This window comes from Lissotriton vulgaris, chromosome 11 (assembly GCF_964263255.1).
Source record: "Lissotriton vulgaris chromosome 11, aLisVul1.2, whole genome shotgun sequence".
NCBI classification, from domain to species: domain Eukaryota; kingdom Metazoa; phylum Chordata; class Amphibia; order Caudata; family Salamandridae; genus Lissotriton; species Lissotriton vulgaris.
The window spans coordinates 1,062,749,265-1,062,776,197 of record NC_141699.1 but is presented as its reverse complement, the minus strand read 5'-3'; the positions used below and the strand labels follow the sequence as shown (position 1 = coordinate 1,062,776,197).

General features: G+C 41.7%; 1 protein-coding gene across 3 annotated transcripts in view; it reads left to right on the top strand.

Moving 5' to 3' along the window:
- LOC147684074 (dehydrogenase/reductase SDR family member 4-like) overlaps nucleotides 1-26,933 on the top strand; it is a 75,478-nt gene that overhangs the window by 41,223 nt on the left and 7,322 nt on the right. For all 3 annotated transcript variants that reach the window (XM_086944430.1, XM_086944431.1, XM_086944432.1), the window contains 3 exons: nucleotides 2,893-2,944; nucleotides 6,857-6,991; nucleotides 24,770-24,825. In XM_086944430.1, the coding sequence (XP_086800556.1) occupies nucleotides 2,893-2,944; nucleotides 6,857-6,991; nucleotides 24,770-24,825 (243 nt within the window). The remainder of the gene's footprint in view (nucleotides 1-2,892; nucleotides 2,945-6,856; nucleotides 6,992-24,769; nucleotides 24,826-26,933) is intronic.

The window sequence follows — 26,933 nt, the reverse complement described above, 5'->3', positions numbered from 1 at the left end:
CTGATTTCTCTCTGTGTCCTCTTCTGGCTTCTCATCTGGCACAATTCTACTATATTGACAACCTTCTCTATATTAACTTCGGATCAAGTCGAGAGTTAATTCAGCAAAATGGAATTTGGCTCCCCCTTGGATCCCTGCCCTCCACAGAAATCTTTTTCGTTTCTTAATCTTACTTGTTGTCGTTATTGCATTGATGTCCTTTCCACCCTATTGTAAAGTGCTCTGATATCCTTCGGGATCTTGTTTGCGCTATGTAAAACTTTATAAATAAATAAATATCACCTGAATTCATGTTATGGACATTCTTAGCATGATGTTCAGCACCAGCTATTTCCCTAAAGAGTGGTAAAAAACCTCCATCTTTCCCCTTCTAAAGAAGCCTAACCTAGATGTCAGAGACCCTACCAACTATCGACCAAGCTTGTGTCTTTCCTTCGTAGCAAAAATTGTAGAGAAGGACGTCAATTCTGGACTGATGTCGTTCCTCAACAACAAAGCCCTAGGGGATGCTACCTCCTTGGAAACATTTATTAAAAATATTGTGGTGCCCATGGCCCCCACACAGCCTCGGGGAGTGCCACCTCTTCAGGGTTAACATAAATTAATGTAGGGGGTTTGTCTCAGACCCCGACCCAAGGGACCACCCCCCATGGGTCTTCTACGATGCAGGGGGGTGTGCAGCCCCCTTCATGGAGCTATTTATGGCCCTAGGGACCAATCACCCCCCAGGGATGGCTGCTGCTACCTCCCAAGATACCCATCCTTGGAAGGTAGCTGTTTGCAAAAACAAACATTAGTCCACTTTCTGCAAGTTGGAGCTGTCAAACATCTCCAGCTTGCATAAGGCGCAGTTTTCATCTGTTTCCCTGCATGAAAATATGCATGCAGGGAAACAGATTAAATAATTTGCTCTGACAAACAGGGAGCTTACTTTCAGCAGCCTCCTGTTTGTCAGAACAATGCCGGCTCCTGCAGAAGGAGAGAAGATGGCTAGGACCAGTCTCATTGCACCCAGGGGGCACCCAGGGGATGGGGTTCCTGGGGCCGATATTGGCCTAGCGAGGAGGGGCCACGTAGCCCCTCTAACCTACAATTGTTTTTTTTAAATGTTGGGCCCCTTTGTGATGTAATATGTGAAGTCAAAAGCAGTGCGTACGTTATAGTTAGCTCAGGTGTCTAAAAATACTGGATTGTCTGTTTTTGTATGAGTGAAATGTGAGGCAAACTATAACATACCTGTATCCTTTGCCTTTTTTAGTATGTATATATATATATTTATAGTAAGAAACACACGAAGAGAAGACCAGGTCTAAAGTGGTGTCCAGAACGGTGAATGTGGATCACAAGGGAAAATGTGTGAAAGAAAGGATAGAGTATTAACTAGGCCAAAAGAACCATCAGACCACCCATGTGGCGGTATATCATCATATGGAAATTATTTTGGTGGTCGCTCCACGTACCGCCTATATCGTCAAATGGCGGTACAGGAAAATAAAGCGCCACATTTCGGCCCAGTCATACTCAAAATAATCTGGAAAAAGTGCAGTGCTCTAGAAAAAGTGCTCGCTAAAATTGACTACCTAAACTGAGGAAAATGTGTAGGTATCAAAATTAAAAGATGCTCCTAGTAGTAAGTGAGTGAAACTACATATTAGCGCTGTGTGAAGTGGTCGACTAGTTTCAGCTAAAAAGAGTGTTTACTCTAGCTTTCATCAGGACCTATAAGAAAATATGCTACTGCAGTAGCATATTTCTCTTCGTGTGTTTCTTACCTTGTTCCTAGGGGCATGAGTCGACAGGTCGTTAAATTATTTCCCCTTTGACCCCCTGCACATTTGTTTTTTCGTATATATATATATATATCCAATCTCACCATGCTCGTAAACAGCACACGTGCACTCCTTTGAAATAAACAGCGTCACTGAAGTTATGCTTCAAACGATTTATTTAAGCATAAGCCAAAAATACTCTATGCGTTTCGGCGATGAGCAAGGCGTTCATCGCCAAAACGCGTAGGGTATTTTTGGCTTATGCTTAAATAAATCGTTTGAAGCATAACTTCAGTGACGGTGTTTATTTCAAAGGACTGCACGCGTGCCGTTTACGAGCATGGTGAGATTGGATGGATGACAGGGAGACCTTGGACCCTGTAGTGCACCGACGCATCCTTGTCCCGGCAATTCTGAGGAAGTGAAACATTATATATATATATATATATATATATATATATATATATATATATATATATATATATAACACACCAGCAGCTTCTCCTATCCTCATGCACTGGCCTTGATAATGTATAGCTATTCCTTACAGTCCAGTATGGCATGTCCCACTGTTGATCGCAACAAAATAAATATATATATATATATATATATATATATATATATATATATATATATATATATATATATATATATATATATATATATATATACACACACACACACACACACACACATATATAGGGGATTATTTTACCTTAAATACATTGACCCTGCTTGGTAAAGGCATGCATGGTAAACGTACAGCATTGTAAAGGCATGCATGGTAAAGGCATTGCATAGTAAAGGTATAGTCATATAACGGCAACAGGAACATGCAGTACGCCATTGTAGGAAATAGGACATAGTTTAGCAGGGTGGAGTCAAAATTAATCTGCTAAGTGTGTGAATGTTTATAAAACGTCCCTGCTCCCCTCCACCCACCGACGAAGAAAATACCACACACATGTACACATTCAAACTTGCTGACACAAACACCACATGCTCTCTATATGCACAAACATATATACATGTGTGCATGTCTGCACAGATATTAGCGCATGCAGTTACCCACACACACCCATCCTGCCTCTAATCCTGATTCTCATCTCTCTCTCTCTTACAGGGGGGGATCCATTGTCCTGACTTCATCTGTAGCTGCCTATACATTTGTTCCAGTAAGTATGTTTCAATATATATTAACTAAGGTGGCATAATGGTAAATAATTTCACGTAATTTTGTAAAATACTAATGCTTCATTGCGTTAATTTTTAATGTGAGTACACATTGAAACAAACGCACTGTGTTCTTTTGCTATTCCAATTCGTCTGCCTTAAGTTTTTACCACAAATGTCACCATTCGCCATTCAAGTTTACGGAGGCCTAATATATACTGAGCCCCACAGAAAAAGCAGTGACAATGCCCACCGGTTTGGCACTGGCTCTTGGCTTTTACGATTCTTTTTTCTAGAATAGCTTTTGTATGTAGACATGTGGCACTTTGGTGGCTGGTACCAGAATTGGGGGATTCCTTGCTAATATAAAAAACAAAATTAAAAAACTAAACAATTTTTTACTTTTATCAATCTTACAAGTAATAATTGCCATGGAAACTCTAAATCAACCCATCAAGGAAGATGTAACTCTCCCTCCAAAAGCTGATTAAATTTGCATCCACACTGAATACATAACTAACAGTGATGATTGAGCATTTCTCACAAAGGTGGAAGGATATTAATTTTGGATCATTGAGTACCTTCCACAGGGTTATGCTCTAGAAGAAGACCAATTGCAACACGATAATCCAGCGAAAACGACAGAACAAACAGAGACCATCTACCTATACTCAAAATGAGTTTCCATCAGCAAAAGTTGGCATGTATTCAATCCCCTTCCTCATTCTGAAGAACAGCACACTGAGATCAGACTTGATTCTCGCTCACAGATAAATAAAAAAAAGTACCTTGCAAGATGACTACTGCACACGGTTCTCCCACTATAGGAAGAACAGCAATTCTAGAACACATTGGACTTGTTGTATACATATTTCTATCTACCTATGCATAAAGCCCATAACCAATGTGTGTCGTTCACAGAACATGGCAACCATTACTCATTCAAAGAACTTCTATTTGGCATAAAGTCAGCACCAAGACTAAGTGCCAAATGTCTAGCAGTTGTTGTAATACCTCTGGGTTGCAAGTGTATTTATTCAGGTCTACTCTTCCCTGGATTACTGGTTGGTAAAGTGGAGGTTCAGAAATGTCATAACTACACACAATAGACAGTCTTATTGCTACACAAACTAGGGTTTATTGTTAATTTATCCCTGTTAACTTGTTTATACTTTCAAAATGTATTTATTCAGGCTAGTCCCATTACATATTCTGAGCTTGTTGTTTGAGAAATTGTCATTGAGAGTTTGCCATTTTCTGGATGTATAAAAACACTAACAGGCCTACAGATTTATAGTGCCCCATTTGACCCAGTGAGTTTGCACTCCTTGGTTTTAAGGTATTTTAGTGGGTGGTTATCAGATGCCTCATGATTACACAGTGTCGAAGGGTGGCTCAGTGTCCCTTTTGGTAGTGAAGAGCATACTTTGCTAAAGAATGTGACATTCAAAATCATATGGACTTCAGACCAGGTTTGGCAAGATGTAAAACATTGCTGTGATATCCTACACATTGCAGTGGGAACTCCTCTGTGCATAACTGGAATTGGCATAGCAATTCAGATATTTGAGTTTAGGAGACCGGTAAACGTTAGTTGTTTGCCAGTTTCCAGTTTGTTCATCAAGAGGCACTGAAATCATCCGAAAGGTTACAAGCAGAATTCTTTATTTCACAAATAAGCTTTTATCCATATCCCCAATTATGATTTGATGATTTTACACATATTACATTATATGGATAACAGTCAAGCCAATGAAGAAGTGAAAGTGAAATGGGTTCAAATGAGCCCTCCAAGTATGAGTAATGTATTTTTATTTTTATATCTGTCCCATTTTCAGCAGGACTTGGGGGAATGTGCTGTGAAATGTCAAGAGTCTGATAATTTTATAATCTGAGATAATTAGGCTATTTATATTATTAATCCATAGATCTTAAAAAACATTATGAAAAGGCAGCAATGCCTTTTTAGGATTGTTTGTCTTTATTAATCACCTGTGGGTCAATTTCAATGAGGTACATTGGGATGGTTCATTGTACACCAGATGCCGAATAGAGGGTTCTTATATTATCCACATGATTGCCACTCAAATCTGGACAAATATTTGTTGAGAGTCTTTACTTTATTAATCTCATCCGCTTGAAAGAAATCAACTGTCATACTTCGGCATTAATGTTAGGTATGTCCATAGTAAGAGAGACCTTCAACCTTTACCCTTGTTGGTGTGTCTGTCAGACAACCCCTGGTGTTTGGACAAAATATAAAAAAATTATATTGTGATATTACAATATTGTGTCAAAAATATTGTGACAGAAAAATATTGTTGATAGGAATATCAAAGGTAAAAATATCGGGACTCATTTATGAGGTTTTGACATAGGGCAGGGATGCAAGGAATCTTGCGGCACTGCCCAACGTCAAAACAAAAGCGCAGGAATGCATCATATCTATGAGATACGGTGCACTCCAGTCCTTTTCCCCTGCGCTGGTGCACCAGGGTGCAAGAGTGCCTGAGTTGTGGGTCTGATTGATTGATTTTGTGCAGGAAGGGACATCTTCCTGCACAAAATCAATCAAATCAGGCGTTTACCTCTTTTTTGTGCAGGACACATAGAAATAGGAAAAACGAGGAGAAATAAAACATTTCTCCTCATTGCGCCTCCCTAACGCCCTCCCTGGGATAGCATTAGATTTTGACGTATTCCCAGGTTTATGATTTCTAATGAATCTGGGAATGCTTCAGATTCCATGGGTGTTGTGTGAGCCCTTAGTCTTTGAATTAATGTTCATTGCTAAATTGTTACGATATTATAACATGCCATTGCTGCTGCTTATAAGTAACCAAGTGTTACTAATTATCTGGTTGTTCAGGATGTTAATTATTCAAACAGTTCCACAATCATGACAAGTTTGGTCTACTCCTGAGAATGTTGGAGAAGTAGGCATAATAAGCAATCAAGGCCTCAGTGGCCATAAACTCCAATTCAGTGTCGCACTTCATTTTGTGATGATGTTACATTGTTGAATAGTAATGTTCCTTGGAATTATTAGCCTCCTGAACACTGTGGCCCCCACGCTGATACCAAAGGATCACCCACATATTTAAAATCCCCTCTTCCTGATGAGCATCTCTGTGTCTTCAGTATATCTGCCTCACTAGTGTATGTACTGAAGATAAAGGCGAGCTGAGCCTATAGTTGTTTTGCCCACTCAGTATACATTTTTCTGAAGTAAATTCCATAACAAAAAGGGAGTTAAATAAGCCAAGGATGCAATCACTGTGACCGGATGTCCATTTGGTGGAAGGAAACCCAGGTCAATGTTGTCCAAAGGCCATTAGTATAACGAAACTCGAGGGGGCCTCTCTGAAGACATGTGGAGGGGCCCCCTCCGGGCTCAATCAGGAGTTCTGCAGCCTGAGTGCTGAGCTGAGGGGCTCCCCAGCACCGCGGGGGCTGTGGGCGCCTGTGTTACGCCCCTGTCAAAGGCAGATGCCCACGGTTATTATGCTGGGAAAGACCTAATTGCTCCAGTAGCAGCTGCTCTTCTTAATGGGTGGTGTGGGGGTAGGGTAAGGTTTGTTTGGATCTTACATGAGAATCTATCAGCAAGGATTTTGTGAATACAACCAACGTAATACATTGTAGATATGTGGAAATCTTTAGTGTAGCTGCCTCTTCCTCTCACCAAATAATTATGGTTTCCCTCCTTTTCTTCAAATGTTATATTTAAAAGTCAATCTGCCAATCCTACTTTTCTTATTTACTAAATGTATTTCTGCATTGAATCTTGATTCCGTAGAGCACGAATTCGAATTTTTGTAAAGTGTGTAAAGCATTCTGTGAATTGGGCTTTCATCCTCCTCATGTTTCTCTTTGAAGTTAAGTAAATATTCTTCTTTTCCTCCCTGCAACAGTATTTTGGTCCCTACTGTGTCAGTAAGACTGCCCTCGCTGGTTTGACCAAGATTATGGCATCAGAATTATTTCCAATGAATATTCGGCTAAACTCATTGGCGCCTGGAGTGACGCGGACCAAGATGAACGCTCCTGTAAGTATTGTCAGCATTAAACAACTAGGTAAAGGGGGTACTCCTGTGTATGCAGATGAAATGCAGATCTCTTTAAAAATTTCCTCAATTCAGGACATCTATCTTCAAAGAAAGTGACTCTGGAACATGCATTACTGAATGTGTTCAAACCTGCTTAAATTGAATTTAAAGTAAACTGAAATTATCATTCTTATCTACAGACAAAGAATTAAGTAATGCATCACTACTCATATGACAGAGGAAAAGGTCCAGTGCTCCTGTCTGAAAATCACCATTAGCAAGCGGTAGTTTTTATTAACTGTTTCCTTCATACAAACAGCAATCAACCTTATGCATTATATACACTTTACAACAAGAATTGAGTCTTTGAACCATACTCTGTGGTTTAGCAGGAACACCATGTACATCCTCTTTGCCAAATGTTACTACCATCAAATCGACAGGCTTACAAAAGTGATCGTGGTGGCAGTGAAATGATTGTAATAGCAGGAAAGGATGTTTTACCTATTGTCTGCTAGAAAGAATGGTCTACTGACCTCTCCTGTGTTTTTCTAAATTGGTTTGCCAGTCCCCTATGACTGGATCCACCACTCATCTTTGTGGGGCATTGTCACATGTATATACCTTACTTGGATGTATGAAGGATGCATGTTGAGCATCTCAGACACATGGATGTGGACACACTGGGTCCCTTTTGTGCCTACTGTTTCAAGTGGCACATTAGATGGAGGTTTGGACAAGGAGCATAGTCTGCAGATGTGGAATTGTAGGGCTTCCCAGTGAACTGTGTAAGGGTCCTTGGTAGTGGCTCCTACTGTATTGAGTTAAGGAGAAGAGAAAAAGGGTATTTTTTAAGAAAAGGAGTTTCATGTTGAGCTTTGTTGTCCCATTACCCTCTGGAGCGGAGCAGAGGATCAGTCAGTAGTCGGCAATCAGCAGCGGACCGCACCGGCAGCGAGCTGACAGCAGCAGCAGGCAGTGAGAGGCGAGTGATTGCACGGAGGAGGGGGCGTCAAAAGGTTAGCGGCAAATGTTTAGCTGCTTCAGCACTCAACGGTTTTGCCCTCCTGCCCGCCGCATGAACACACAAACGCTTCCTGCCTTGGTGAACTGCAGCGGTGGCTACGGGGCTATGGACCTGTGAAATTGAGCCTAGCCCAGCTCAGCCCAGCCGTAAAGGAACCGCAAGGGAGGAGAGGATTTGGCTGGGTAGGATCAGTGATAGCAGCGTGAGTTGAAGCTCTTGGACAGTTTTTTTTGGACAGTTTTTGTTAGCTGAGGCTGAGGATCAGGACTGTTGTGGGTGTTTGGCGTGAGAGGCTGTGTATCTGTGACGGCTCTCAGCTCCCGGTTCCTGGTTGTCCTGCCTGTTGCCGCTGCCGTTGTGTGCCCCGTGCCTCGCCCGTCTGCAAGTTCCTCCCTGCGGCGTGCGGCCCCTCTACTGCCGCGCCAAAACCAAAAAAGCCACACCAAGCCTCCAATAGGCATCCTAAAAAGACACCCCCATCACCCCCCAGCACCTCCAGCAAGAGAACTGAACCGGAACCTATCCAGGAGTCAAGTGGGGGGGTCTGCCACAGCGGTGGGAGCCTTGAGTTTCACCAGCAGGATTGCTCTAAGCGGGGGACTAGCCTGCCAATTAGCAGGAGGAAAGCAGGGAACAAGTCAGCTGTAATATGGGCGCAAAATCCGCTCCACTGGCGAAATCTGCGAATTTTCGGCAATTTCGCGATCCGCGAATCTCGCGAAATTGCCGAAAAATTTGCGAATTCGCGAGTGGGCAGATTTTTTTTGGGTCCCAGTAAGCACAGTTAAGGCAGGTGCTCGAGTTGAAGCTAACTTTGTAACCATTTTAGAATGCGCCGGCAAGCTGCCAGAGTGCTTGCTGGCGCCATTCTAAAATGGTTACAAAGTTAGCTTCAACTCGGGCACCTGCCTTAACTCTGTAAGTGCTTCCTGTGGGCCAAAAATTTAACCTCAACAGGAAGCACTTACAGATATAAATAAAGCAGCTGCCCGAGTTGAAGCTCAAATTCAGTAACGTTTTAATCAGCCCAAAACATTAGTGAGCACGGTCGAGGCTGGGCAAGTGTTTTTTTACCCAATATCTGCCGTCGAAAATTATCTGTAATACCCGAGGGAGGTCTTTGCATCCATGAGTTTCTCAAGCGCAATCCCCGTTCCTGTGACCAGGAGGTTGCTTTCTCCTCACCTTCTGCCCTGCTCGCTCTCTGACCCTTTATACACAAGGCATGTTGACACGCATAGAAGCCCTGCACCACACACTAGCGGTATCAAACGTCTTCCCACCCTTTCCCAACTATGATGGACAGCTCACTCAAGGGACCTCGGCGCCTTTTGGTGCTGTGGCAAAGTTACAGGCACACACGGTCAGTGGAGACAAATCTTCTGGCCCTACGCAGCTGCAGTGTAGGAAAAGCACTATCATTTACCCAACGAGGTAGCACTTACTGGATTAGCCATTAGTACTCCAGTAGAGTAGAGGTATTGCACAAAACGGTGGCATCTTCGTGGATAACTATGCAGGGCAGGATTCATTCTGGCACAAGGCTCCTGTCACAAAAATTAAACCTCAACAGGAAGCACTTACAGATATAAATAAAGCAGGTGCCCGAGTTAATGCTCAAATTCAGTAACGTTTTAATCAGCCCAAAAGCATTAGTGAGCACGGTCGAGGCTGGGCAAGTGTGCTTTAACCCCATATCTGCCGTCGAAAATTAGCTGTAATACCCGAGGGAGGTCTTTGCATCCCTGAGTTTCTCGAGTGCAATCCCCGTTGCTGTGACCAGGAGGCTGCTTTCTCCTCACCTGCTGCCCTGCTCGCTCTCTGACCCTTTATACACAAGAGGCATGTGAACACGCATAGAAGCCCCGCACCACACACTAGTGGTATCAAACGTCTTCCTGCCCTTTCCCAACTATCATGGACAGCTCACTCAAGGGACCTCGGTGCCTTTTGGCGCTGTGGGAAAGTTACAGGCACACATGGTCAGTGGATACAAATCTTCTGGCCCTACGCAACTGCAGTGTAGGAAAAGCACTATAATTTACCCAACGAGGTAGCACTTACTGGATTAGCCAGTAGTACTCCAGTTGAGTAGAGGTATTGCAGAAAACGGTGGCATCTTCGTGGATAACTATGTAGGGCAGGATTCATTCTGGCACGAGGCTCCTGTCACAAAAATTAAACCTCAACAGGAAGCACTTACAGATATAAATAAAGCAGGTGCCCGAGTTGAAGCTCAAATTCAGTAACGTTTTAATCAGCCCAAAAGCATTAGTGAGTACGGTCGAGGCCGGGCAAGTGTGCTTTAACCCCATATCTGCTGTCCAAAATTAGCTGTAATACCCGAGGGAGGTCTTTGCATCCCTGAGTTTCTTGAGCGCAATCCCCGTTCCTGTGACCAGGAGGCTGCTTTCTCCTCACCTGCTGTCCTGCTCGCTCTCTGACCCTATATACATAAGAGGCATTTGAACACGCATAGAAGCCCCGCACCACACACTAGCGGTATCAAACGTCTTTCCGCCCTTTCCCAACTATGATGGACAGCTCTTGGGTTTTGGGTTCAAAAGTGAGATTAAGTCTGGGGTCATCAGTGGTAAAAAGCTTTGGTTGTCACAATCTGAGCCTAGCAACCCCTTTCAGCCCTGGGACACTGAACAAGTTCCTACAAATATCAATTCAAAAAAGCGAACCTGTCTTTGTCCTCATTGGCATTGGCCATCAATGCCATATCACTTGGTATGTAGATTGACCCAGATGTGTCCATGTCCCCTTACATTAAGCATACAGCCAAAAAGAACAAGAGTCATGCTTCGTGCTATAATGAAACGGCAAATGTATTTCATCCTAATGGCTTTTGACATATTGTACAGATTGTTGTAATAACAAACAATGGTTAGGCAAGCTTAGCTGGCGCTGTATCTTCTGCTCTATCCCCGATCAAAGCACTACTTCTTTCGAGGGCAAGACTGCTCTTGGGGTTAAGGAAATGTGACCTTCCCCAGCACTAAGAATCACAATCGGCTCCTCTTAGAAGTTAGAATAAAGTTCAAATTGGTGTGTATCACTTTTAAATACCTATCACCTTAATGCATATCGTAAGATCATTGGCACTAACAAAAACCCAACAAACCTAATAATTCTAAGATTGGGATGAAAAAGTTTGGAATTCTTTTAAAGTTCTCCTTACAGTTGACTGAAGATACTCAAATACCCCAATGTAATTCCCTAAAAAACAAAAAACTTATTTGTGTTAATTCTTTCTGAACTCATCCAAGTTTTCCTTGTTTCGTCTCCAAGGACAGCTCACTATGGCTTCTACCATTCTTTCCTTCACATTGGGGGGCATATTACCAACCTACAGCGATATTTATCGCTAAGTAGGGTTAGCGGTAATGTTTTTATCGCCGCCCTTCACCTGTTTTTATCGCTGAGATAACTTGCTATTAGCAAGGTTTATCTCAAAAGCGATAAAAATCAGGCGAAATGCGTGAATATTGCTGTCAATACAGCGATATTCACGCATTAGCGTGACAATGCTCTTAGCCATGTTATCCACCTCCCGTTGGATAACATGGCTAAGAACTGGTCAGGGCAGGCGTTAGCTTTTGGAGATATTCGCGCTTAGCGCGAATATTTCCAACGCTACGCCTGTGTTGATCATAGGCAATAGTGATGCTAGCGACTGTTTTCAGTCGCTAACATTTTGGCACGCCCACTTTGCATGTCATTAGCGATAAATAATCCAGACATGCAAAGCGGGCCCCAAAATGCTCGCTATCGCCTACAAGCTGTCTCTAACTGGTGTTAGCGACAGCTTGGTAATTGGGCGAGAAAATTATCGCCGCTTTAGCGGGAAAAAGTCCTGCTAAAGCGGCGATAAGGGCCCTTGGTAATATGCCCCTGAATTCCTCATTGCACCATTTACATACTGCTAACTGCCTAGTGTTTGTCTCTCATCCCTGTTACCTTCATTTTTCAAGGCTGCCCTCTCTGTTGCTACACCTTGAGCTAGCTACCTTCCTTTCACTCTTCAGCTGCCATTTTCTTTTGCAACTTTCCTCTCTTCTCTGCTCTTCCTTATCTCCCTGGCAGGATGATGCCTTTTGTGTCATGTTCTTAAGTTGTGCTGAAATAGACAATGAGATGAATGTCATTTGATCAAGAATGTCGTTCATTGTAAGGGATGTTGGCATCTTTATCTCTCTTTGATGTGAAAAGCTTTCTGACAACTTCCATGGAAGTGGTGCTTCTTAAAGGCACAAAATAAATAGATGTGTGTTGTAATAGTGGAAGAGTATGTGGTGCTTATGCTCTAAAATTGGCTCCTGGAATTTTGGAAAAAGAGCATTTCTATTAACAGGTTAATGCATCTGGTTGTGTAATCTAAAATTAAATGTGAGTGTAAAATGTTGGCCTACTCTCTCCCAGAGGATATAGTGAAATTTGTAATAAAGATTGGGTTGTTCTGAATTGATGTGGGTGAAACAACATTAGAGACTAAGTGCCTGATTACAACCTTGGCACTCTAACTGCCAGTCTGCGGTGGCCCCAAATACACCTCCAAGCTGTCAGTATCCCACCTGCAGTATTTGCATGTTCCTGATGTGCTGACAGCTGCAGTCACCCGACGGAGGGAGGCCACCGCATACAGTAGCCCACAGTTTTCCCCACAATGCCAATGCATTTGTATGTATTTTAATGTGCATTGGTAGAAAATACACACATATGCATTAGACATATAGAGACTGTGTTTGTGTGAGCAATGTCCAGCAGCATGCGTATACAGCCATTGAAATAGTGCAGGAATGTATGTGGGGCTTTCCTGTTCCTCTGGCAATGAAGGTGTGGATTTTCCGCGTTGACAAGTGTCAGCTTCCAAGGGAAGACTTTGACGTTGGGCTCGTTGATGGGAAAAGAGGTGGAAATGGGACATAAGGTGAGTTTTCACCAGGGGTGGCCTTAGGCATGTGCAAGCTGTGCACCTGCACAGGGCCACCAAACTCCAGGGGCCGCCACGCCAATATGTATCTTTAGTATAATAATCCTCTGAGGATACATACATATTATGGTGGCGGCCCCTGGCAGGGATTTGGCGGCCTCCGGCTCCGTCCCACTTCCAAACACCCTGAACTCCCCTCTTCACTGGCCTCCGCGCCTGCATTCCTCCGGGGGCCTCCTACCTACACTCCCTGCTCAGGGCCGCCATGAGGCTAGAGCCGCCCCTGTTTTCACCTTATTTCCTGTTTTCACGGCGGGTCGAGAGTGGAGGTCTTCCCGTTACACTCGACTTTGCGGTAATTCACATTGTAATCTGCACGGCTAGTACAGTGTCTGGACTTCTGTCATCAGCCACTTCAGCCTGTTACTCCATCTCAGAGGGCGAGAAAGCCTGGCAGTGGTGACGGGAACCAGGTGGTGTTACATCTATGGGAGCGCTTTCATCGAAATATGGCTGGTGGATGCCAAGCCAGCTAGTATTGACAACGGCACTGCTGTGACAGCGGTACTGAGACCGCAAAAGAAGTAATCAGGCCCTTATTTTTCCTTACCTTAATTTAAAAAAAGCCTTTTATAGGATTTTGGTAACCTTATTGGAGAAATAACACTTTTGGATCATGAGACTGCATAGGTCTTTTCAATGTTGCACACTTCCTACAGCACTGCCTCAAAAGTATTATAAGAAACATCATTTCCAGAGAGGCGCTTTCCAAAACTTCATTTTAAAGCCAGTCACCACACTTTTTTGACTGCCTGTAATATTTTAATATTTGTTTTTTCGTTTTTTTCTATGTTCTTAATAAAGATAGTGATTCGGTATTCTAATTTAAAGAATAAGAGCTTGTAACTGATACATGCGTGTGCCAAAAAATATATGGCATTTGGGAAAGAAATCAAATTAACCAGTGTATTGTCCTGATATAAGAGTTTGGATTCTGTTTGTTGAGATCATCAAATCTCATTGTTTCTTTCAGGATGGACCCTTAATTAATTAATATACTTTAGAAAGAGTTATGAAGATCTTCATAATAAAGTACTTTATTTGCTGTTTAGAGAATTGCTTGATGTGTGGTTGTTTTTTACTTTAGCACTTTTTAGAAGTATTAACCTTGCATCCTGAAATATTGTAAAACTTTTTCGAAAAAGCGAATAAGAGCTGTTGTGTCATCCCTTGTAGAAATAGCACATTTATGTGTAGAAAGGCCTTGCTTGAAGTACTCTTAAGATCAGGGATTTGAATGTCAATTGGCAGACTTTCGTTGTTCTGCTAATTATCTGAAAATTCGTACATATTTCTGAATAGAGTTTCCTAAATGATTTTTTGAATGCTGAGCAAATATTTTTTTAATTCATCAGCCCATAAATATAAATCATGATAGTATCTGGGTACCACTCAATGAAATTGTAGACTATCAAAGACTCATGGACTAAAGAGACACCTTCTCAAGAACTCTCTTGAAGGATAATATTCCTGGTATATCAGGAAAAAAGAAAACGTCAAAACATCCGACAATTACATATTTCTTGGACCTCATATTGTAGTCCTTACATGATCCTAATGTTGTTGATGCTATTCCAGTCTTCCAAGTCCACTACTTTCCTATGAAGCAACCAAATTTCCTGACCCAAGTTAGGGGCTATAGTCAAGTGATTCAACTTGCCCTCTAGCATGCTGGTGTATCGTGCAAAGGATTCCAGTCTGAATTGAAAATAAGTAGTGTATGCTCATCTGCTGAAATAGATTTGAGCTCTACATTGGTCTCAATTGCACTTGCCTGGAAAGATGCAGTTGAGGACATTATGGTTGTTAGCATGCACAACATTGCTTGGAGAACGATCGCTGCCACTTCTTGCCACTTTGGTTGTGAACGATCTTTTTCTACTTTACAAGTAAGGACTTCCGTGACCAGAATTTGCCATAAAGATGTCCAGTGTGACATATGTAGATACTGAACGATGATAACCAAAAGCAGTGGAGACAGTAAAACAGGATGTTAGTGAGGACAAATCTCCTGTAGGTTCAAGGAGTACTTCATCTGTCAGACTAGTGAGCAAGGGATTTCAGAGGAAGACATTAAACAGCTTGCCCTATTTAGGGTGGATGGTGTAATGTCTTTTTGGGCCCATCCAGCACTGCCACAAAATGGTTCACGGCAGGGATAGAAAAATAACAATGACCCAACACACACTGGGAGAAAACTCCCAGGATGGGGGATCATAATTATTTTGTGTTTCAGAAAATACAAAACCTCCTACTTTGGGAATTTTTTTCTGAAAAACAATCAAATGTTAAAAGCTTGGTGGAGTGCCATCAATGCTGACTGCGTCCAACCACCAAACATTTTGTAATTTGAACGGAGCCACAGACACAGTGGTTCTGATCAATGTACACAGATGAGCGCTAGGCTGACGGTAATCTCTAAATTGGGCAAACAGTTGTTTTTCAGGAAAGGAGAGGAAAGGTGCTCACCATCCTGATGGACGGGGTAATCCAGGCTCCAAGAACTGTGATTCCATCTCTTGTCCATTTAAAACCCAGCTAGTTTCAGCTTGTCCATTAAAAATCAAGCCAGTTTCAGTCCTGACAGAATGCCTGGACACATTATGAGGGCCTTGATCCACTAAATGTTGAAACTTATAAATACAGTGGGTATTATAATCAGTTCTGCTCCTAAGTCTACCGATCTGGCTTTTTCGCTTATCGAAACATTAACATCTACTAATTCCTGCGTTTCCAGTCATGCTACAAGGCCAGATAGACTGCCTAACAATTTATATAGGGGAAAACCACAAAGTTGGAGGCCTTACATCAATCTGCTTTCTAAAACAATTCTAGCTGGTATGGAGATTCCACCCTCCTGGAAATTAAAGGTAATTATATCTAATTATAAAAAAGTGACAGAATAATTTCAGCCAATGATAGGTCTATAAGCCTGATCGACTCCCCACAAAAAATCTTTTGCAAACAGGTTTTGGCTCATATACAGAACTGGATTAGGGACAAGAGTATAGTCTCGGATTGGCCGGCGGGTTTTAGGCAAAAGTGAGCACTGTGGATCAGATTTTTAGTTGTGTGTGTACATACTGGAGAGAAGTGATTATAGGCAAGGGCAAACTTTATGTTGCCTTTGTCGATCTTCGTGCATTTTTTGATTTAGTTCCCCGTGCCAAGCTATGGAGGGCCCTTGAGGAGGTGGGGTTACCAACACCTCTGCGGGATATCCCTGTGAAACATCATGCAGATACACTTGCTCAGGTGAGATGGGGCAGGATGGGCTATGACCGACCCGATCCATATTGATTTGGGGTTAGGCAGAGGTGTGTTTTGGCACCCACTCTCTTTACGTTATACATAAATGGTGTAAATGTCTTCTTGGATAGAGATGGGTGTGATGCACCCAAGATAGGAAGGCTGGGGGTTCCCGCACTTCTTTTTGCTGACAACACTTTGTTTATTTCCAAATCGCCACAGGGTCTGCAACAACTTCTGAACTCTCTTCAACTGTTTTGGATAGAGCGGGGCATGGAGCTTAACAGCTCCAAGACCAAATGTATGATCTTCACCAGACAGATGCCGACTCGCTGTTATCGGAGGATGCTAGTGGGTGACACAATTTTATATGTAGTGTCCAGTTTTGAGTACTTGGGTATTAAATTGACCAAGAATTTATGCTGGACACCGCAGGTTGAAAAATCTGATTTATCTTTGATTCAGCACAAGAAGAGTGGCCCCACATTGGAAATATATAATGTGAAGACCCTAGGGGCAGGTTTATATGGCACTGAGCTCTGGGGCTATTCGCATTCAGAGGGCCTTTCCAAAGTGGAGCAAAGGTTTTTAAGAATCTTCCTGTAAGTACACGTTTTGACCCCCTATATTTAGATATGGCCCAAAATGAGAATTGCCCACAAGATTGAATGCAGAATGTTGAACTATTGGTGTATGCTATGGACAACATCTACCCTCGAATCTTATCAGGATGGTATTCCAAATCTTTTGTTCCCACAGTGTGCACAGAAAATAATGTGGCTCAGTGCTATTAAGTCCCTACTTAACAGATTGAAATTGAATGAATATTGGACCTCACCTGAGAGCATGTGTTTGATTGGCCAGTATAAAGGGACTAGTTTGGGAAAGTGCGGCAATTGATAACATTAGGCAGTGCAAAGGCTCTTTATCTGTGTCTTTTACTGACCGGAACACAATGGCCTTTAACGAAAGTTCTATTGATGAAATTGTCCCTCCACTGTTGTGGATGTAGCCTGATGGCTACAGCGGTCGAACTCGAAAGCTTGGGAACTGGGTTCACGCCTCAACCTGTGATTCTGGACAAATCACTTAATCTCTGCTTACCTACCAAAAATGAACGTGACCATCTGTAACAAAACTGGTCCTCATGTAAAGCGCTCTGATACCTGATATCTTTGGGTCAAGTTTGCGCTATACAAAACTTATAAAAAAAAAAGAAACAAAAAAACCTGAGAAGGAATATTTATCTTCAGTTTAAGTATGGCACTTTACCCATAAAATCATTTACTTGTAGACGGCAAGAGGAAAATTGTCCAAACAGTGATCTGTGTGTAGGCTGTGAAGGGTGTTCTGAATCGCTTATCCATGTTCTGCTTTCCTGTCCCTTTTATAAACATAAATGTGCAAAAGAGATTGCTACCCTGTGCAAAAATCTGGGTTGTAGCAAGCTTCAGGAAATGTTCAGAAATTGCAGTGTGACACTAGTCAGATTGTAGTTGTTTATCTGGCTATGTTTTTACGGGCATTTTGGATTAAGCGTGCTAAATTTCTACAGTCTGCTATTGATCTTTGATAAGATTTTTCATGGTGGGTGTTTTTTATTCTGTCGATTTTATTTGTGATCTTTGTTCTTTTACACCTTTAGACAGTGCTTTTTGTCATGAATTTTTGTGGTTTGTCTACTGTTTTTTTCTACTGATATATTTTATCTACTGATATTTATATTCGCACTTCCATGTATATGTGTATTGTGGCTGTCTTGTTTGTCTATACTTTTATGATCTACAGAGATCGAAATAAAGTTCTATGATAATGTTAATTATCAATGCTTGTTTAGGGCCTGTAAATAAAATGGGTTAAGTTCAACCTTTATGAACAATGTTAAATGCCCTTAAATCGAGCCAAAGGTGCTGGTCAGACAGGGATGGCTCCTTTCTCCATTATTATTTCTCTTGACCTTACAATCCCTCTCAGTCAAAATCCATCAATTGAAGGCAGTTGTGCATATAAAGTTACTACGTAGACAACAGAAATTATTTCCGCGAGCTGTTGACAACGTCTTTACTTTATCTCAATCACAATCCTTAAACCCTGAGATTTTGTCTCTGACATCTGAATTTTCAGTATTCTCTGGCTACTATATATACAGGTCCAAGTGTGAAGCTCAGCCATTTTCAAATTTCACAAATGTTATTCAAATGCCACCTTTGACAGATTAACCTTGAAATGGCCCCTTAAATTAAATGCATGCAGTATCTGGGCTCCTTGCTTACCAGGTCTAACAAATATTATGTAGGACAACTAACTTCCACTGATGCAGAAGACAAGCAATGACATCCGCTGCTGGTCATGTTTGCAAGTGTCACTATGGGGCAGGGTGCAGATGGTGAAAAAGACTAGGACACCAAGGTTCAATTTTGTATTTGCATTGATCCCTCTGATTCTCACCTAACCCATGTTGGGTAAAAAAATTCTCTGATTAAAAGAGTGTGTGTACACCATCTAAAGACCTAGACTTAAACTCCATCAAGTGGAAGTAGAGTTAATTTATAAACAATCACTGTAATTCTATTTAAGAAAACAAGAGTCTTACATTGGAAAGAACTACAAAGCATGTCTTCATATAGGCCCTCAATGGAATTATATGGGGAACTGTTAAAGCACTTAGGGCATAAAAGCAAAGCAACCTAAAAACCAACAGTATACTGACTCCCTTCAGAGTACCAGCCACAGTACCAGTCACAATTGCAGAAGCACACTTACCCCATACTGGCTAGCAGTCACACACTGCTGTCAACCCTCACACCCCTCACAGTGGAGTAGTCGGACAATACTGACTGAATTCTCTGACCCTCACACACTACCAGTCTCTCACTTCTAACAACAATGTTACATACTGCACAGACTTGCATCCCCACACTATTGCCAGCACTATCACACCTCAGGGAGTAAGAGAGATACACTCTTCACAGAAGGTAACATTCACTCACAACTGGAAGATGCCTCACTCCCATTACAAAATGGCTGCAAAGTCAGAAGATCAGGCTTATAATTGAAATTGCTTCTTCATTGATTGGTCAGTTTGTGTGCATGGTATTGCCAATCGGTATGAAGGTGAATTCCAGAATAACTGAATAGGTGTATAATATGTGCATAGGTGCAAGTATGAGAGACTGAGAAAATAAATGGATGACGAGTCAACAAGTGCACTGATGGATGAATTAGTGACTTCTTGGAAGGAAGATTCTAGCACATTCAGTTATAAAGCAGACTCAATGCCCTTGTCAACACTCATTCTAGTTTGTCTCTATCTTCCGCTCACTGCAGTATATGAATAGTTTCAAGACGCCCCCACTTGTGAAAGGGATGGTCCTTCCTTTATACATTTTGTTCAATTCATTTTATTTACTGCATTCATGAGTAATTTGTGATGCTTACTTGACATTGCAGACCAGTAAATGTGGTATGCAGTAGAGTTGGATTTATAAAACTATTTAAACATAGAAGATTTCATATGCAGACTGGCCTATAATTAAATCTAAAGATTTCATGGTAGGTAATGCTGCAGAAATGGAGTTATGGTTGAGAAGAGCTATTTACATGTCTGGCTCTATCTTACATGCAGATGACTCTGTCCCAGGCCAGACTGCTTTTCAATTCACCTATTCATCATTAGATTTTTAAAGTTTAATGCACTCTTAAGGTAGGAAGACACAATCAGTTGTTTCTTTTGTCCTTGAAAGAAGTATTAGTTCATAGTAGAATGCCACTACATGCAAGCCAATAATATTGCATGGTTGTCAGATATGTTTGCCAAGCCAGGGTGCAAGGCAGTGGCTAGTGTATCGCAACCATAGCGGTTATGTTCATTTGTCACTGATTTACCAGGACCTGCTCTAATATGGTTCAACAAACAGTGCCAAGTACAACCCCTTGCACACTTGACTCACAAGGTAGTGAGGGCGAGCAGTCACAGACTTCTTAGGGAGATAGTTTGGGGGTACTTATGCTCAGCACTCAACCATTTAAGAGACAATGAAAACATTTCAATATCCAGCCCAGTGCATGTCTTTTAAACAAAGAAAGTACTTTAATCACACAGTTGTACTAAACACAAAACAATCCCAGCAGTCATACAATTCTCTGTCCTTCAATGCAATTCTTTAGGTCACCACACTCTCCCTGCTCCCTCTACTACTCCATCATGGATGCCTCCAGTTATTTGACCCCTTGTTCACCTCTGGTATAAGCCTCCCACTTGACTTCTATGAATGCTGCAGTCAGTCATAAGTCCATAGGGCCATGTGGGAAGTTGGACATAGACAGTGTCAATCCGTGTGCTTGCCCAGCCACAATCTGTAGAGTCCGCGCCACAGGCAATGATGTGGCTGCCCAGGGTGGTCCCTCAAGATTGCAGTGATGTTGCCGCCCCTGGGCTGAGAAAAACTAACATCTGGGTTGGTCCAAGGTTCATCACAGCAGTTGTGGTCCCATATGGACCAGAGGGTGCAGCCTACCTTGATTAAAGCGACTGTAGTGCCTATCTGGGACAACATCAATCTTGGTAGTAATATGCCCTGTCTATGCCCAAACGATCACTGCAGTTGTATAGTCCCTATCTGGACCTATGGCAGTCATGGCAGATGTAGCCTCATCCAAGTCTCTGGTCATCACAGCAGTTGTAGTCCCCAGCTGGGATGATGGCAGTCACGACATGTGGAGCTCCTATCTGGGCCTTTGGCAGTCATGCAGTTGCTAGACATTTACAGTTCCTTCCAGGAACTTGGATAAGGTCCTTTCAAGCTCATTCATGTGTAGGAACAAACCAGGCCTGTCACCTCTTAGCCAGTCTCTCCTCTTGCAGGGCCAGGCAGGCTCCTTCTCTTCCTCAACTGGCAGGCTGGCTTTTAGATTCTTCAGTGAAGACCCGGGGCTCCTCAAGCAGAATATGCAATGTTCAGGTGATATCTGCTCAACTTTAGGAGACTGTCTTTCTGTCAGACAAACACTATCCTTAGTTGAACATAAGCCCTTTGAGTATGCTGAGGAGTACTCTCTTCTCTGGTCATAAAATACATGAAACTGGAACACAGTGGAGGTTTGTGTACTATGATTTTTCTTCCAGGAGCCATACCCTCTATGCTCCCTCAGCTACTTTCTCCCAGGTACCCTTCCAACTCTGGATCCTGACTTCGGGCATACACATAGTAGCAGAACATAACACAGGTGGACAAGTAAATGTCTCTCTCAGTGGTATAGTAAAAAAGGTCTGGTGACACAACTAAACTACTGAGATCATCTTAAAACATACTTATACTGAGATCACCACGTTATGCGCTACACCTAGGACTGGACAGTAGACCACTGCTCACAATGAGGTCACGCTTGGTGCGCCCCTCCTGGTCATAGGACAGCCTAGGACTTCATATAGCCAGGGACAGACTTAGGTCTCTGCACACATGCTTAGATTAGCATGACACCAGGGCCATAATAAATGTCAGGATAACTCATCATCATCAATATATCAGGATAACTGATACACATGCAGTTGAGATCTGAGGGCAGGAGGACCTGCATGTAAATCATGCAACATAGACTCTCACAAAACAGTGATAACCTAGTTACACCCTTCAGATATTCGCACACTGCAATACCTGATTTCCCAGTTGTTTAGGAATTTGAAAACTCACTTCATAAGAAATCTGATATGTCCGCCCCATTTTTACTTGTCACAGAACTAAGTGAAAATCACAGTTGTACTGCCTCAAATGTAATACTTTTAACAGACAGATAGCTAACTACATGCCATGCATCTTCCTCGGGTCTTAATAATGTAACGTTTCCAAGAAAATGGGCTTGAACTAAAACCTTTCCTGCCCACTTGTGGATGTAATGTGTGGGATTGTTGATTATTGTGAATTACTAGGTGAGTTGCTGAAGAGATTGGGGATAATGAGTAAGATGCAGGGAAGGATACATGTAATGGGTAGAGTTTACTAATACATTGCATTGGATTGGTTGATGGTGTTTGTGTCCTCTGTAATTAGTGTGAAAGGGGGGATGGATGTAGTGCCTAGAGTAGGTAATTGAAGGTGCGTGATGATTGGAAGCACTGCGCTCGGTGAAGAAAAGTAGAGCATAGGTGAACAAATGTAAAAAATGCTTTAGCCTGAAGCAGTGCATTCAAATGATTCATGTAGTGTATGGTGGATTATAAAAAAGCATTGGGTTGATGGTTGGATGGTGCATTGATGTGTGTGGTGGTAGATGTACGGTGTGATCTCAGGGACGTCAATTCACTGGAATGCCAGGGGTAGTGGAAGGAACATCACATTCCCTTTGACCTCCACTTTCACTCACACATACACAAATCCACACATAAACACACTTTTACCCACAAGCATACACACAAAATATATTTAAAAGCGATTTTTGATTACCACAGCTGCTGTGGAAAGGCATATTCCAGCTTATTGTACTCCATTTTTATTGCACTAGTAGTGCATGGTGTATTTTAGTTATTCACTATTAGTGTAATAAAAAAATGAGGGAAAATAAAGAGACTAGAGCCCTAGCTGCCCCTGTGTTCCTGGCACTGAATTTGCCACCTCTGAGCCCAGAGGTCACAAAGGCTGTGCTAGTGGTACCAAAGGACAAGCCAGGGGTCGCAGATACAACCCTTAATGACGCCCATGTGTGTTTTAGCAATACAAAAACCATTGGGAGCGTGTATGCGGTGTATGGAGTGGGCACAAAGAAGACATGAATTACATGGGTGGGGTATGTAGGGAGAATGTACGACGTTGGATTAACCCCTTGGCTGCGGGGATAATTCCCCCGCTGTGCTGCCCCGGTGCTCATGACAAGCTCAGCTCGTCATGAGCCACGGTGGCCGTGTGCTCATGACGAGCTGAGCTCGTCACGGCCACACCCGTTTGTGGGGAACGTTCAGCACAGCGGGGGAATTAGCCACGCGTTCGAGCGTTGAAGCCTTTATGACGAGCTCAGCTCATCATGAGCACACGGCAACCGTGGCTCATGACAAGCTGAGCTCATCATGAGCATGGGAGGGGTTAATGTAGTGTGCATTGAGTATGGATTTATAGTGAATGCACAATACCGAGTTACAAAATATCTTCCAGCAATAATATTGTGCCCAGACTTTAGGTAGGTAAAGTAGGTAATTATATATAGTTAAATATAGGTTAACTATTCTTAACTCCAAATCTACCTACCCACCTGGGCACCAATATACAGAGCTAAGCATAGTATTTCAAAGCGACCATCACTGTATTGTGGTACTTAAAATTCTGAATGCAGTATTTTGAGATGGTGATAGATACGACGTGGTATAACATCATTTATGATGTGTGATAGGGAACTACATTGAATGGGCCAATCGATGCGCATTAGTGAAATGGATAAAGTGATTAGAAAGATTGAGATAAAATGCAGGGTTGGGAAAGTTATTGTAAGACATTGGCAGCACATGCAATAGATTGATGTAAGGGGTGGCTGAATGGATGAAGGCCTTTGGGTGGAAAAATATTGTCTGTAAGCTGAATACAGGGATCACATGAAGGAATAGGTTCGGTTGACTTAGTGTTGAGTGGCTTAGTGCTGGGTCTGGTGGCTTAGTGGACTAATGCATCCCTTGTAAGGACTTGTGTTCGACCTCATGCTCACAGATTTAAATCCCAGTGGGTTCACTCAGCCTTACATCCTTTTGCGGTGGATAAAATTAGTACCATCGAGTTGGGTAACAATGAATATCTGCTATTCAGTGCCAAGATACCCTTGGTTGAACGTATTCTTTATAAGTACATGTTATTTTATGAGACTATTTAAGGCCGGGACGGGGCTCATACATTTAGTGGGAAAATTGAACAACCCTCCCGTGGTTGATAAATTGAAGGACAGGATAGAAACTGTTATTTGATAAGGAGATGATGGCCATAATAGTTATAATCTGGATAAATAGGAATATAAACATATAGACAATGATGAGGCCCATCTGGCATTCACAATTGCGACTAGTCTTGCGACACAGAGACTACATGACAGCCAACTTTGGCATTGCATATTGGAGAAGAGTTGAATATTTAGAACCTGTAGAGATATTGCTAATTGGAAATTGTCAATTTTCAAACAAAATATCGAATCTGGCAAGAATCTCACTTCCTAAATTTCCCCCACCAACCTATACCTGTTGTGGAGGAAAGTCCACAGGTGCATTCCACGCTACAATGTAGCATTTTCTAGTAAATAGACGGTTTCCTATTGTTACCCAACTCCTAAACAAGTACTTAGATATTTGAAAATCATTAATTTATTGAGTGTGGTTCAGTGTATGTGTGGCAGGATCAGATACTGACCATGGGTTGTACTGTTATGAAATTTGAGGCTTTAAATTGTAAATAATGAAAATTTGAAAAACTGTAGGTGAATGTGAAACCCTATTAAAAAAATGAACATTTATTTTTTCCGCCCTTTCTTGAAACAGGTGTGGACTAATGAAGCGATAATGAATGACATGATTAAAGTCTATGGATTTCAAAGGTAATACTTTTTTTTTCTTCTGTATAACATTGGTCCCATCACTGGACGCTAACCCATAGTTACAGATCTTTGTAAATATGGGTTTGTGTCAAAATACAAGGGTGGTACCTATCTATGCAAAGCTGCACAAATCCCGATTAGCATAATTTTGTAAATCCGAACATGGATTTTGTGTTAGGGCGGCGCCAAAAAAAGTGACCTAACCCCCCACAGAAAATCTTAGGAAATCTGGGTCCTAATGATCAGCACAAATAAATTGACAATAACAGTGTTGCTGGCTGTGTTTTCTGCTTTTATTTGCACTTGTTGTCCACCCGTACTTTGCTGGTAGAAAGCAGTCACAATATTTCAGGGATGTGCCAGGTGTAGATTGTGTGTACGTGTGCTGTATGCATCACATAATATGTAGAAAGTAAAGTATGGGTACCCCAATAATAGAACCTGGGGTGGAGTAATATTTTGGAAACAATGGTTCAAATGTGGCCAAAAAATGGTCCAAGTCGTATGCACTTTAAATGTATTGTTGATGTCGCTGCCAGGTCTGGTGGTTCAGTGGACTAATGCATCCATTGCAGGGGCCTGTGTTCAACTTAATGGTCACAGGTTCAAATCCTAGAGGGTTCACCCAGCTTTTTATTCATCTGAGGTCTATAGAATGAGTACCATTGAGTTGGGTAACAATATACATCTGATATTCAGCGCAGAGATGCCTACAGGTGAACGATTGCTTTACACATACATGAGTTATGTTACTGAGAAACTCCACCCTATGGCTTGCTTTCAAGGAGCCTGTAGATTTTTTTCCACAAAGTCACGTGCTGCAGGCAAAGCTCATTCTCGCCCGCAGTGCATAATTTCCACATTAATAAGTGCTGGGGCCCAATATTTTTCGACAGTGCCAATACCAAAGCTGTCAAGTTTGGATGCCATCGCAGGCCTCTTTCATCCACCACAATCCATTCCCTGCCCTTTATCTCACGCTCAGAGGATCTTGTTATCCCTTTTTTAATTTTCCATTTTCTCTTCTTTCTCCTGCTTCTTCTTTTGCCCTTTTCTGTCTTTGTCTTCCTTATTCTTGGTCCAAGTCTGATGATAAAAAATAAGTCCCAGTCCCCAAAATTAAGTCCAATTACGCACTGCTTGCAGCCCTTCCAGGTACTCACTCCTGCATAGCTGAGGCTCAAAAGAAGCGGTGTTCCCCAATGACCTTAGGTCATGCGTTGGTTGTCTTCCACACCATTGTAACTATTTTTAACCAGTAAATTTCCTGAAATATGAATGTCTGACAAAATATCGAAAACAAAAATATCGATATACAAAAATATCGGAACAAAAATATTGAAGTCAAAAATATCGGAATCCTATCCCTAACAAGGTAAGTACAAATATATCGAAAATAAAATATAGAATGACAAAAATATCGTTTTTTGTAAAATATCGTTTTTTTTATATAATAAAAATGTAATATTAACAAAATAATACTTATAAATGTAATAAACATATTTAGAAATGTACTATAATATTTAAAATAAATACATAATGTAATACAAATTAATAATATTAAATATATAATACATAATATATTTTTCATTAATAATAACTCTAAATTAATTATTGTCATAACTTAAAAACAAATAAAAATGTAATAAATTACTAATACATTTATTTATATAAAAAATTCACATAAATAACAATTAATAACAACATAATACTAATAAAAAAGCTAAATACATTTTAGATAGCGTATGAGTAAAAATTACTATTCCCACTCCAGAGAGTGCGACAGTAGGGAAAGTGTTGGATAGCGTAGCAGTAACAATTACTATTCCCACTCCAGAGAGTGCAACAGTAGGGAAAGTGTTGGATAGCGTAGGGTTAAAAATTACTATTCCAACTCCAGAGAGTGCAACAGTAGGGAAAGTGTTGGATAGCGTAGGGGTAACTATTACTATTCCTACTCCAGAGAGTGCAACAGTAGGGAAAGTTTTGGATAGCGTAGGGGTAAAAATTACTATTCCCACTCCAGAGAGTGCAACAGTAGGGAAAGTGTTGGATAGCGTCAGGGTAACAATTACTATTCCAACTCCAGAGAGTGCAACAGTAGGGAA